General features: G+C 39.6%; 1 protein-coding gene across 2 annotated transcripts in view; it reads left to right on the forward strand.

The window, feature by feature from the left end:
* LOC125970340 (guanine nucleotide-binding protein G(o) subunit alpha) overlaps positions 1 to 15,077 on the forward strand; it is a 50,782-nt gene that overhangs the window by 23,836 nt on the left and 11,869 nt on the right. For both annotated transcript variants that reach the window (XM_049722517.1, XM_049722516.2), the window contains exons 4-5: positions 6,445 to 6,605; positions 14,190 to 14,318. In XM_049722517.1, coding sequence (XP_049578474.1) covers positions 6,445 to 6,605; positions 14,190 to 14,318 — 290 coding nt within the window. The remainder of the gene's footprint in view (positions 1 to 6,444; positions 6,606 to 14,189; positions 14,319 to 15,077) is intronic.

The following is a 15,077-nucleotide window of genomic DNA, read 5'->3' on the forward strand; positions in this document are numbered from 1 at the left end:
ATTATTATGTATTTAACGCTTGTCACTCTCTCTCACAAGGTTTATGACAGTTGATGTGCTGCTGAGCCAAAGTACTGCACAGGCAATAAACACTGAAGTACCGGGCTTTTTTTCTTAAGAGGATGACACAGATTGGAGGAAACGCTGCAGGACACAGCAAGATTTAATAATTGTACACTCGCATGTGTTCTTAGTGAGCCTGGTGCTATATGTCCAATCTTGTATGAGTCCTGTCATGCATATCATAATATGCCTCAGTGCCCCCAGCCCCTTGTGGGTGCGTGTGCGTCTCCCTGCCCATAGCTGCTCCATTTTGCAAGCTGACAGTTCTCAGGGAGGGAAGAGCGGAGCAGCTTGAATAGACTAGTAACAGGCTGAGTGGCTCAGAGACAAAGGCAATGTGTGCATGTGCATGTGTGTGTTCCCAAAGCATCGAGTCAGCCAGACTGTGAGAGTGTATCTGCTGCTTTCTAGGCCCACTGTAAAGATTCTGCCCAGGGCCATACAAAAAACCAGAAACACGCACACAATACATTTGACGCTGTAGTGAATTTTTGAGCCACACAAGTCCTGGCACTTTGGACACACAGATCTCCGTAATATCCTTTTGAGAAATTTGGGAATGAAAATCTCCCATTTAACCGACATTTAAAAAATTATACTTTTAGACAATTGAACAAGAAAAGCATACTTGAGATGACGCGTACTTAAATAGTTACACTGTGCCAAAAATTCCCAACCCAACGAAAGTGTCGTCAACACTACTTTGCCATGAGACATCATCAGGAACACTGCAGAAAATGATGCTATTTCACTTAATTGACCTGTGTGTCAAGCAGAACAAACAAATGGTCTCACATTTGCTGGCAGAGGGTGAACTAAATCTGTTTCCACTTTTCCATTTATACAACAGAGTAAGTCCCATGAGTATTTCAGCTTTCTATTTAATTAAACCCCTAGATATCATGGCGTGTAAGTAAATTTGCTATTAAATTGAGATCAGATCACCATTCATACTATTTATGACATTTTCTTTCTGACGTAATGTCAAATGGTCAAATGACAAAATAAAAGTTGAGAAAACACTGCAGTAACACAATACACATTATTGCGTAAATTCTCATTATTCTCAAGAAGGATGATCCAATGCAGGAATTTTAAAGCAAATTTTGCAAATAATTAGCAGTCAAATGTTTCCTCAGCATGACTTTAAGCTGAAACCTGCTGTCAGCTCAACAGCCGAATGTTTTTGGGGTTTTTTCTTGGAATGAAAGATCAAGGTTGTTCCTGGCTGTGTATTTGTGAAAATGACCATTTTCAAGTTGTGTGTGTGATTTGATAAAGTTCCTCCTCCCTCATCTCTTTGTATCTCTCCATTCAGTTTTCTATTAAAAAAAAAAAAAAAAAAAAACTGTCACCGGTCTCCAGGTCACTATCCAGTTACCATAGCAACCAGGCTCAACAGCCACTTTTATGGAGCACTCATGTCAACCAATCACTTGGATATTACTTTGGCCGTGATTATTTGTATATGATTAGTTAAACAGATTCCCTGTCTTGACTTTCATTGCATCATTTTATTTTCACTCTCTCCTTTTTATGTTTTTTTCCCCCTGCTGCTATGTATCTCTGTATGTATCTGCATCTCCTCCACCTTTGTCTGCCTCGCTCCGAAAACAGGGTTTGTATTACATCAGCATAATACTTCAGCCATTGTATATATGCATATGCCCCTAACCTTGTGTGTATCAGTTACTAGGAACTGCTTATTGTAAAACTGACTTATTACCTGCCAAGAGCCAAGAATACATTGAAATATTACCATCCAAAAGCATACAAATAAGGGAACCACCATTGCATGTGTCTTTGAAACCGAACTGAATCATTGTTAGCCTACAACCTTGGCATGCGCATTATTTTCAACACAACAGCTCTAAAGAGTTGTGCAATCATCACCCATTAAATATATATTTCCTTTGTGTTTAAGTTAAAATCTCACACCTTGAGTTTTCCATGATGTGAGTTTCCAAGTCACATTACATAACCAATGGGCTTCAGTAATGACTTCAGTTAAGAATTAGGCCTGTTTCATTTCCACTCTTTAATGCCTGGTCTTGCTCCTTGTAACTAGGGTTCTGATTTCCTGTTTAAAGTTTTACTTCAGATGGAAAAAAAACATTCAGCTCAGCCTTCAACAATGTTTGAAGAGGAGTTTGCAGAAATGTACAGTCAGTCTGACCAACAACTAGAATAACCCCTTTTGCACCGCCTTAACGCATAATTTGAGGTGCATTGCAGGCCCGACATTTATTTGCTTGTGCCAAATGTTCTTCTGTTAGTTTCTACCGACACAACACATATTGCAATTTAGGGAGATTCTTTGAAGGATGATGTTGCAGCTACAAGGTTGCAACTATATTCTTTTTAATTGTTACATCCTCTAGCTTTTTTTTTTCTTCTAATACCGGGTTGATGTCAGTGTGTGGTTGTGTCTCTTGTGTATATACTGTAAAATTGCCCTACCAAATTTTGAGCATAGCAGTCAGAGTTAAGAACACAGGATTTCTCTTTTCGGTTGACCAAATAACGGTTTAGAAATCCATGCATCAATTTTGGCGGAGCTGATCTATTTTTGGTGTGAACTTTATAACCTCTCTGCTTTTCCAAATTCAACAAAGCAACATCCTTTTGCTGTTTCATGTGGGCCGACGTATTTTTAGCCGGGTTTGTGCGTATGTGTGTTTCTAAGTGTAGAGTCTGCTATTAAAGGCAGGGTGATAGCTCACTGGTGCTTCTAAATTTGGATGGCATATGAGAAGAGACACTAAATGTTAAAGTACTTAAGAAGATTTATAAAAATAAAGAGGTTAGAAATTGCAAGGAAGACAGGAAGCTAAGAAAACAGCTAAGAAAGAAAAGATCAAGAGAACTTAAATATGACAAAATGCAATTCTAAAATGGTATCCATCCTATGCGTGGGGTCCTCCGCTGACCTGGTGATAGGCTGAGTACACCCTGGACTGGTAGCTTGTCGACCACAGGACGGGCGCGTAGAGACAGACAACCATTCACACCGACAATCACACTTACGGATAATTGGATTCTTCAATTAACCTTACCAGTGGCCTGTGTAAGAAAGCTGGAGTACCCAGAGAGGATCCACACACAAAAGGCAGTGCTAATGGCTAACAGACCAAAAAAAAATCATTCCTGTGACTCCACCATCCATGTATCTGAACGTTTTCAATATCTCTGGTGTGTTTTTCCATGTTTTCTAGTCTAATCAACTTTGATTGATAAAGGTCTCAAGACACAGTATGTGGCTGGCCTTATCTCTACGGAGTAGTCTTGGTTTTATTTAGGGTAATGATTACACTGGTTATGCCTGTAGGGACAAGCAGATAGTTTAGGGGCGCTCTGCAGATGTGCGTGATGTAACATCATCGAATGTAATCATCATCCATCCATTGTCTGAACTGTTTTATCCTCACGAAGGATACTACGTCACAGCAAGTAAACATCAAATTGATTTTTACCACACGTTTGAGATGATGTGTTTGCCACCACCAAGTGTGTTTTGACGATTTGCTCATATAATACCACAGACTGTATGTTTCATATCCACTGGTTCCTTCCTCTGTGGGTGGGTGGGTGTGGTAGCAGGACACCCTGCCAGTGTGCTGACGGAAGCCCCAGTGGTGCAAAGCCGTGGCCACACACACACTGACAGCGCACGCACGCGTGCACTCGTACACACACACAGATGCACACACACATTTGTCTGACACGTGTGTGTCAATGCTTCTGCAAGGCAGGCCATAGGGGGGCTGAGCAACAATTAAATATTTAATCACTGCCAGCATTCAGCAGTTTGTTCCATAGGAGGCGGAGGGAGGGGCACAAGAGACAAGGGGATGGTATTTGTTTATCGGGTACTGATACAGGAATACAAACAACTCCGAACCGCGCAGAAATCATCATATCCCTTTGGAAACATTGTTTGTATTTCATATGATTAGGATTGACATGTAGATGGAAGGATGATAACGGTGAAGGAGAAGCAGAGTGCTGCAGAAGGAATGGAAAGGGCACAAGAGAGAGCAAAACAGACAAGATTGCATTCCTGGGAGATGAGGATGTCACCATGGCAACTGCATGTGAGAGTCACATGATGCAGAGGAGTCAGGGATGAGGATAGTTGAGAGTGAAAAAGAGAGGTGGAGCGAGAGGGTGGGGCATGCCTGGAGACAGTGGGGGGGAAAGGATGTTATTGAGAAATTGTGTGGAATTGTCCTGTGAAATTGTCCTTTGATATCAGTCATGCCATGAACGAAAGGAAACGTGAGATGACAAAAAGACTGTAGATTGTACAGAACGATGAAAGAGATGATTGACAGAGTCAATGCTTGTCCAAAAATAGATAGAAAGGGTTGGGGGCGGGCGATGAAGAGAAGAGCAGGAACAGACTGTTAACGGCACATTGTGCCCTCACTATTCATCACTTTCCCTATATTTTATTGTGTCATAATAATAATAATAATTATGAGTGTTTAGTGTTTTGGATAAGAAAAGGGAAAAAAACAATAATAATAATAATTATAGTTAACCTTTTTCACATTTCTGTTTTAGCAGTTAAGAATGTGTGTAGTGAGTTTGGCTGGCACATTTTATTTCCATTGTTTTATTGTTTGCTATTGTAGAAATTGTTTCAAAATATGTAGCAAGAAATCAGAGGTTGACTTCTGAGGAGGTTTGTCTGCTATATTTCCTAAGTTCTGCAAAATCGCAAAAGACAGATGTGTTTCAGGACACAGTTTATGGTCAATATAATTGCTGTAGTGCCTTAGAATGACATTGTAAAGACTTGTATTGTTTTAAAGCTCTCTAAGGCCATGGAGAATGACGAATATAAGTGTGTGAACTCTAACCATAACGATCCTTATTCTGTATCTGTTCCGACTGAAACCAAAAATTAAAACGCAGTGTACCATGAAATTTTGATCCCAGCAGGATAAATGCTACATTTGTCAGATCGGGGAATGCTCTTGGAATTTTATCCATACATCATTTTTAAGTACAGACCTATACAAGGGTCAGTGTTCTGACCTTTACAGAGGACTGGTAATAGATGATACTGACATCATCAGCTTGATTGAAATACGTTAACCCGAATAATTGTAAATAAAAATGGAATTGTCAGTTTAATATAATCAATTACACTTGTTCATAAAGTGGTCTGAGTGGTTAGGTAGATAGATTAATATTTGGCCCTCGATAGTTTTTACATTGTGTGTGTGCGTGCATTTGTGTGTCAGTGTGATGTAGAGAAGAATTATAAGGGAGGTGAATGCCAAACATAGACTGTGCAAAAAGCTCATCGTCATCATTATCATCACACACACACACACAGACACACAACAATGCATTCACATTCACACTACTGACCCTGTTCAATATGATCAGTTTAGATGGTACCCTTTGTAAGCTCAGTGATTCTAAGTGCGTCTGTGGCCCACCGCCCAGCACTTTAAAGTATACAAATAGAAAACAGACTGGGTTTCACTTTGCACTGAACATCATTAGCACACACACACACACACACACACACACACACACACTCACCATATCAGGCGCTGTGTGGCTGGAAGGAGAGTGTTGGCGCATCAATCACCGGGGGGAAGCTGAAGCTCAGCTTTAACCGGCACTAAAACAACAACAAAATGTTTGTATCAAATTAAATTCATTCCAGTGGGATAGTTGCCGAGTGGAAGCAGCCAGAAGCTGTAACAGTATTTCGAAGGAGCAGTGGAAAGACTTTTGATTTGGTGAAAGCCTGGGAGGTGGATATTTCTTGTGCTGTCTTTTGACCACAAATAATAACACTTGCAGGAGTGTACAATAACGTAATACCTCACCAAAAGAATTGGAACAATATAAATTGGTTTGAATTTTTTTAGATCTGTGTGTATATGTTTCTTAAATTTCTGGATGGATGGATGGATGGATGGATGGATGGATGGATGGATGGATGGATGGATGGATGGATGGATGGATGGATGGATGGATGGATGGATGGATGGATGGATGGATGGATGGATGGATGGATGGATGGATGGATGGATGGATGGATGGATGGATGGATGGATGGATGGATGGATGGATGGATGGATGGATGGATGGATGGATGGATGGATGGATGGATGGATTTGAAAGTCTTGGTAAATCTGCTACAATTATGGAGAGAAAACTGATAGAACTCAATTTTGGCCAATATGTTATGAGGCAAAAGAGTTTTTGTTTTGGGGGGTTTTTCTGTCTCGTTTTGCTGCATTAGACCACATATGGCATTATGACAAAATTGACTAAGTTTATTAATGTTGTAGGAATTTCATCCTCGTGAAACTTTTGCATAACACTATTTGCCCCTCTTTTGTTTCTCTTTAGGCAGATGCCAAGATGGTGTGTGATGTAGTTAGTCGTATGGAGGACACAGAGCCTTACTCCAGCGAGCTGCTCTCTTCCATGATGCGTCTCTGGTCCGACTCAGGTATCCAGGAATGTTTCAGCCGGGCTCGGGAGTACCAGCTCAACGATTCAGCGCAGTAGTAAGTCCATGCGTGTCTGTGTTTGTGTGTTCCAGCTTGATCTCTCACTGATCTTCCCCTTGACAACTATTCTCATTTCCAAATGTCTGCATCACTTAATTCACCTGTATTCTCTATTCTAATGAGTTTGCTGTTCGTACATCAAACAAAGGATGGGGAGTTGACAAAATGACCTGAGCCTATTTCATACGTGAATATAAGCCTAGGAGCTCGATGCCCGTATCGGATATTTTTGCTAAATCCCCTTTTTTTGTGTACCCGTTCACATTACAAAAACCAATGCAGCTTCTAATGTGGAGCCAATGCGTGTATGATGTGACTCACTTGCGCACAAAGCACGGCGACAAGTGATGTGCACCCAAACAAAAAGACGTGACGTCACATAATTCTTGCATGTAATCTTTGCATCTTGAACCAGAAATGTCTTTTAGGCTTCATATTTCAAGTGAGAATAAATTAAAGTCAGATGTTAATTGTTGCTCAAAACAACTTTGCCGATTCTAGCTGCATACCAAAGAGAACCAGGTCGCATTTCAAAAGATAAGATTCAAAAATAAAAATCCAAATTGGGAAAAGCCCTACAGTATGAATACAACCAGAAGTTGTGTGACCAGCTTTTGTTGCAATGAGCGTAGCAAAATTTTGCACTGTGCAGTCACTTGTTCCATATCAGTCTCAAAAAACCCAAACTGGTTTCAAACCACTGGTGATACAATTCTTTTCTTAGCGTTAGCCATATTGTCATAGTCTGGGAAGGCAGAACCTACAGAAGCCCCTGGGGAGAAAACGTGCACTGCAGCAACGTGGAACAAAAAATCTAGTTTATTGTTTTGGAAATTTTCCGTAGCAAAAAAACAACAACAACTAATTAAAAAATCAAGCTATTGTCCTGGCCTAGCTGAATCGGATAAAACAGCTTGATTTTTGAGTACAATCTCTTGTATAAATCAAAAGTATTTCCCAAAAAAACAAGGGCAACGTGCACTCAAACACACATCACTAATTATTTCTAATTTTCTCAATGTGATCATACACAAGCTATTACCGCACACAGTCAATTACCATTACCAGTGCCGAGCCTGATTTATGCTGAGTGGCTGTGCGTGGGGGGAGATGGAGACAGCAGGAGAAAAGACAACAAAAAGGGGGGAGGGGGACCTTTTACGTTAAGTGCCATGTTTGTGCATGTAGTCCTTGGTCAACTGTACACCATAGATCCTGTGAAATTGCATGCAGTGACTTGAACAACATGGATTGAGCACATTGGAGGGAGTCTTTCTTCTATAGTAGAGAGACAGTAGACGGAAGATTCCAACGATAATGTGACTGATGCAGCATATACATACAATATTTGTTTGTTTTGACTCGTTGTTGATTCATGAAGGGGAAAAAAATCAATTTTCATATCTGCCAATGGAAAAAAACATGAAAATCAACACTGAGTCAGACGATGTTTTATATCCATCAAGAGTGAAGAAAAAATGACGAGAAACCTTGGACTAATACATGAACTTTCTTTGCTCTTTTATCTGGCTAAATCTAATTTAGACTTTGGCGAGCTAATTCTGATTGTATAACTATTATATATATGCAGAAGTAATCCAACCAAAGAAGCATAAGTAGCAAATTAAACAAGTCGTGCTTTTCCAATATTTCTTACTGGGGCAACATGGCAGACTAGTGGTCAAAAGTGGGCATTTTATCTTGTGACGAAATGGTCTGTCCATCCAACATCTCAGTCTTGAGCGGTTTTTATAATAAGCATTCACTTGTTTGTGCGAGTGTCACTTCCTGCATGTACGTACCAGAGAAAAGGTAGAGCACAGGTGTCAAACTCAAGGCTGGGGGTCAGATACGGCCCGCCACATCATTTCATGTGGCCCGTGAAGACAAATTGTGCATCAAATTTGTGTCATTACTAGAATTGCAAATTGTCTTCACTTTTAATAATGTCTTTTTTTTTTATATATATATTTGACCAGTTTTTACTCGTCTGATTTGAAAATGAGTTATTTGTCAGTTTGTTTTGTAGCTTTTACTGTATATAATATGAGGTGCTCATACATTTATTTGGGTTGACAGTCATAATGGCCCTCCGAAAGAAGCTATGACTACAATGCGGCCCATGAAAAAAATGAGTTTGACACCCCTGAGGTAGAGTATTACACATTTAAGTAAAGGGAAAAGAACCTCTTTCTTCAATTGCGCAGCAACAATGGATGACAGCAACGGCGGCTGCTTTATTCTTGTTATCCCTCAAGTCCAGCCAACTACGGGACCATCGAGCCGCACACACACTTGAGAATTTTGCAGGCTCCTTGGTGGTCTTCAAGGGTATTGAGCTTGGCATTCCCTGAGATCATTTGGTACACTGATTAGCACTTTGAGCTTTCAACGTGCAACACCTGGATTCCCAAGTCGGGCAGGAAGCAGCATGTAACTTTTATGATGTCGATTCACGTTACAATGGATCGATCTTTTTGCTGCTTTGTCTCACAGACAGACGAAAATCTACGGAAATATATTTTTTTTGAGGGGGTGACGATGGACAGACAGATGGTGATGATGACTGAAGCGCTTTTAAAATAATGACAGACAGACCGACAATTATATTAGGAATAAGGACAGACTGACAATGACGTAAGAGTCCCCAAGGATGAAGGACGCATTACATACTGGCAAAATTTGGTAAATTCACCATCTCTACTCGTGGTTGCCATCAAGTTATGAGGTGGTGGGTAAATACATGATTGTGTGATACTACACACATTATCATTACATTATTGTAGTTGTTCTGATTTTTTTTACTTGCAAACAGAGTACTTGCCCTTTACTATCATGAGTGGCTTGAGCTTAACCACATAGTTTGTAAACCACAAAGTATGTCATGTCCCAGCAATCCTTTCATTTGAACTTAGCTCATGTGTAAAATGACAAGTCGACAACGATGTAATAATTGACTATACAGTTTTGACTGGAGTCAGTGACGGTGTAGTGGTTTACTTGCCTGACGTTGGTGCAGGCAGTATGGCTTCAGGACCTACTCAGTCGTGGTGTCATTGTGGTGAATTATTGCCTTATGTGCCCTATAATCGACAAGGGACCAGTGTAGTTTCCATTACCTAAATTCAGAGGTAGAGGCTTCAGCTCCCTGTGACTGTAAACTGAAGAAGCAGAATGGAAAATGATAAATGTCAGTAGCTGAGAACTACCAACGCCGGTCTCCAGGAGAAAGCTGGTGAGCTCCACTTCTTGTCACTCAAAGTTTTCACCCCGCAGCAGCTTCTCTCCTTTCGAGATGTCATGCAATCAATGCTCAAATTGCACTGTTGAAGTTTGAGGGTCTTATGCTTAGTTGCTCTTGAAGGCCCTCTAACGGCCACGTCGGGCTCCAGCAGGCTCTTGAGTGCCAGATCATTGACATTTAAAGCTGATTGAAGCCTCACGGCAACATAATGTGCATAGATTGTGCTTACAGAAAGAGGCAGCTTTGGAACATCGATGAGTTATCAGACCAAACACAACTCTGGAAAAACAGTCACTGGATAAAATCAATGAACAAGAATGTGGAGGATAAAATCAATGAACAAGAATGTAGAGGTTAAAACAAAGCACGTTTGATGGCCACATCAAATAGAATAAATTACAGGGAATAGGGCAGAGCACACGAGAACAGATGCAAAACATTTGAAGAAGTGAAAAAAAAAGAACTTCGGAAAAACCTGCGCCTTGTGTCAAGATGAATGATGCGAAGGCCGCATATAGGGAAAAGGCTATTTTTAACATTTGTTTTATCATCTAGGTGACGTAACAGTTACACGTGGCCAGTGTTCAATTGAAACAACATCTGCACTTGTGTGTGTGCATGCATGCACACCATTTGTGTGTGCTAAATGTCACATTAAAGATTGATAGCAGCTTCCTGTTGTGTTCTGGCCTGTGGAGTGTGTGTGTGTGTGGGGGGGGGGGGGGGGGGGGTCGTATGTGTGTGTGTGACTCACATCCAACCACAGATAGGTTAACTTCTGTCGTTGTGTGCTCTGTGCATTAAATAATGTTTACTGTTGTGTTCTAAATTCCCAAGGGTGTGCATACTGACTATGTGTAATGTACGTTACGTATGTACGTTACGTCACACTGTCAAAAGCAGAAAGACGCATTCTAAGAGTGATGCCTTAAGGCTTCTCTACCCCTTTCTGAAATGCTTGCATGTTGACCTATTTACCACAATGCACGTATACTTATGTGTAAGTATGGCATAATTTATCTTTATAGTGTTGATGGGGTGAGATAGGGAAGGACACCATCCATAGACTGAAGGGTCTCTTGAATGTAAAGTCTCCTGTTCAACTAGCACTCAAGCTTTTACATTTGAATGCAACTAATTTACCTATAATTTACACCGTCAAAATATTTTGATAACTGTATCCAGCCTACTTTTCCTCCCATCCATCAAGTGTACGGTTACTGCATGCTTCCTCGATGTTGTTATACTGATGACAGTTGGGTCACAACCTTGTGCATATAATCGTCCTCATTTCCAGAGACTCTCAGCAGGGTTAAGCTTTCGATCAATGTATGGAGATAATTTCCCGTGCTTCCTTTTTCTATTCTTGCATGAAAAGAACAAAATGAAATCTCCCAGCTGTCCCACTCCCTTAAGATGAGAATGTAAAGTTTGGAAATGTTCTCGCTGTATTTGTAAATATAAAGTTGTTGGTGATACACTAGACGACTACACTAGACTATTCAAGTCACTGTTGTTTTCTTTGATTCAATGCAATAATTTGGCTCTTCTGAAGATTTTTTTTTTATTTCACTGCCTCTTTGATAAATGAGAAGCTTCTCATTCGTGAAATGACAGCCCCAAACGCACAACCGCCAAGTTGGCCTTAGTTTTCATCACTAATACAGATTATGTATATAATTGGAGGTAGCAGTGTCAAATTTAGTCAATTACTTGACAGCTAATCAATTATCATATTAATCGACAACTATTTCAATAATCAAATTATTGTGTAGCGGCATGTGATTCTCCATCTGCAATCTCACTTGCTTCATTGCTGTTGGTTTTTATCACTAAATAACACCAAATAAACAACAATTATTGGTGAATAAAACTTAATCTAGAAAATGTGGTTTTATAATCATGCAAAGTAACATTTTTATTTAATTACTCGATGGATAGAATTGATAAAATAATCGATAAAAAGAAATTTGATAGAGACAGCCCTTGTCAGAAGGAATCTCAGTTCCTCATCGGTTCCTGCTCTTGCAAATAATGTCATTCCATTTTTGCTGATAGTAAAACTACACTTGCCAAGATCACTTACATTTACTGAAAAAAAATACAAGTTGTTCAAATTAATTATTTCATTTAGACTTTATCACAACACCTGGATCATTATGTATTATATTGTATGATTTTATGTGGCAACAAAAAGTGCGCTCATGCAAATAAATATGCTGCAGGTTATCTAGCGTTGGTGGAATTCACTGTGGGATTTTGTTTGTGTTTGTGTCGCTGATCAAACAGACAGAGCGTTGATAAGGCGTGACTGGCATATCAAAATTAATAATCAGATGAGATTAAAACCGATTCAGGTAAAGCCATCATTTCATGTTTCTTTCCTCGCGAGGTGCTTTTCACTCCACATTTCAGAAGCATTTATGAGGGATTATGTCATCAGTAGCACCTTATTACCATTAATAAACAAATTGAGACATTTGCGCATTTGGTAATAACGTGGAACACTATTTTCCTGCATGTCATTATTATAATTTGTGGAATACTATAAATGATTCATCATGTCATCAACGCCTCATCGTTATTGCTTTTCAATATGTCAACACTGACTTGCGGTGTTGTGGCTCACACAGCTGACTTTCAAACGGACAGTCAATAACTGTGATTGCAGATGTGAATGTGAGCGTGAATGGTTGCTTATCCGTCTTTACATCAGCCCTCAGTGCCCTGTGATTGACTGGCTACCAATCAAGGGTGTCATCAACCTTCCACCCAGTCAGCAGTGTTCGGCTCAAGCCCCCATCTTGGATGGATGGCTCTAACCTGCACATCCATTAGATTGCCCTCCCTCATCCTCTATGGCCCCATTACCTACCCAGTACCTTCCTAAAACTGCCTCCATACTCAGCAAGAGTAATGCAAGCTTTTAAAAACAGGGACTCAGTACAGCTTGTCGTATATATTCTGAGGATGATGCTGACGGCTTGTCCTGATGACTTTTTGATGCCGCACGCAGACTTACATAGAAAGACATGAACACATATACATCAATATTACTTCACAGCAAACCATTTTATCTGGTTGCCTGTCGATTGAAATTACATTGCCATGTGTGACACCTTCAGAGAACAAATCACACTATCCTCCCACGCCGAAGGTCATAAATTTGAGTCTGCTTGATGACTGTGCAGCATCTTGCTGCACAAATAATGTTGGCTAACATGCAAAAGCAACTTCAGCTTAGCACACAATGGCTTGCAGTACATAACCGTTTTTAAGTAAGCAAGAGTTCTTCCAGCCAGCAAAATTTATTGCCTTCCTTCATACCGGTGAATAAATTGTGCCGAGCAGGAAGGAGACTCTGAATTGTTTCTAGTTATTTTTATCTTCAAACATATCAAAAAAGCAGCAGAAAAGCGTCATGTAGTATTTTTAGTGTCACGCAAGATGCTTTTTGATATTTTACCAAACATTTTATTGTCCTTAATCTTTTCAGTAATTTTAGGAGAAAATTAGTCTGCTGTTAATTAGTCATAAAAGTCAGAGTGGGTTCACAACAAAATCACCATCTCGATTCTTATATTATCTTCATGCTTTATTGCACAAAATCTAACCATTGTCCATGTCATCAATGGACCTGTGTGTGTACTATGTGTGTGTGTGTGTGCGTGCTTGTCTTGCACACACAAATCACCAACTAAATGTTCTTCTATTCATAGGGGGTTAAGTCCCCATCCATATAAAAATACTAAGCCACACCGTCTTTACTCAATAAATTTATAGACTTATCACAAGATGGATGCAAATGGCTATATTCACTGGACGATCTTCAATGACAATTTGTGGGAAGAATAAGATGGCTTTTATTGATACCAATAGTATTATATCGCATACTTAAAGTTTTGTACGGAAGATATAATTCAATCACTTTATCCACTGCTCTGAAACTTTAATCTCAACCAGGTAGTTTTTTTATATAGTTCGGATAGCGGAGGTCTGCGCTCTAGTTAAATTACTTATTACTCTATTGAATAATTGTTGAGGGTCAGATCATTTATAAAAGATAAGAAGATTTAGAGTTGCAGGTGTTGAAGTAGTTTGAGTTCATTGTCCTTTTGTCACGAAATATTGTTTGCTCCTTGAATCGGAGCATCTAAATTATAGTGAAATATTGCTTCAGTGAGTATTTCAGTTTGTTTTGTAAAAACAATTTCCCTACTTGTGATAAACTGAATTAATAATAAGTCCTTTGTTTGATGTCCTCATTTCAATACACATTAAAGCAGATTAATGCTGCCATCTAAAGTAAGGCAATATGTATCTTCTTTATTGTGAAGCTACCTCGACAGCCTAGATCGGATCGGTGCTGCGGACTACCAGCCAACAGAGCAGGACATTCTGAGGACGCGGGTGAAGACTACTGGCATTGTGGAAACACACTTTACCTTCAAAAACCTCCACTTCAGGTATGAGTACAATTTAATTAAGTAAAGACTCAACGCACTCACAAACACAGGGACTTTATGGCATATTCCTTGCAACTCTGCTATCACTGACTATAAATGTCTTTATTGTAATTGTATAAAAAAGACTGTAGGATCCATGTTTATGATTGGTCATCGTTTGAATTACAGAATGGAGCTGTGCCACTTTAGTTTTCAAGTCCAATTTGCATGTTTCTTGCATTTCTGCATATACTCAGAAGCCCCACATATTACACAATCTAATGAGATCTACACAACTTACTTGTGCGTCTAACCTACTTGGGGAGTAAAAATTATTCTGGCTTTAAAATGGTGGTAAGACTGCAAAGCTTCTTCCGTGAAAGAGACTTGATCTTTTGCGAGCATTAAGATATCAAAACGTTAGAGACAATTATTAATATGATGCATTGCAGTAAAGATCATATCATTTCATCCATACACTTTAAAACCAAAATTATGTCTTGAAATTGAAATTATGTCAGAAACACTGAGTATTTTATAAGTTCTTTATGTTGTAGCCACTCAGTGCACATCAACATTGCACAAAAAGAAAGCCATATCGGGAATCCAGTCCAACCCAGCGGCGCCTGGAAAGCGGACTTTAAATCGATGATGATGATGATGATGATGATGATGATGATGATGATGACAGGGCTGTTATGGAATGAATACACTGTCTACACACATTATCCGAATTATGTTGTCACATCTAAACGCGAAATTAGAACACAAGGTTTTGAT

The sequence above is a fragment of the Syngnathus scovelli genome, chromosome 6, assembly GCF_024217435.2.
Source record: "Syngnathus scovelli strain Florida chromosome 6, RoL_Ssco_1.2, whole genome shotgun sequence".
NCBI classification, from domain to species: domain Eukaryota; kingdom Metazoa; phylum Chordata; class Actinopteri; order Syngnathiformes; family Syngnathidae; genus Syngnathus; species Syngnathus scovelli.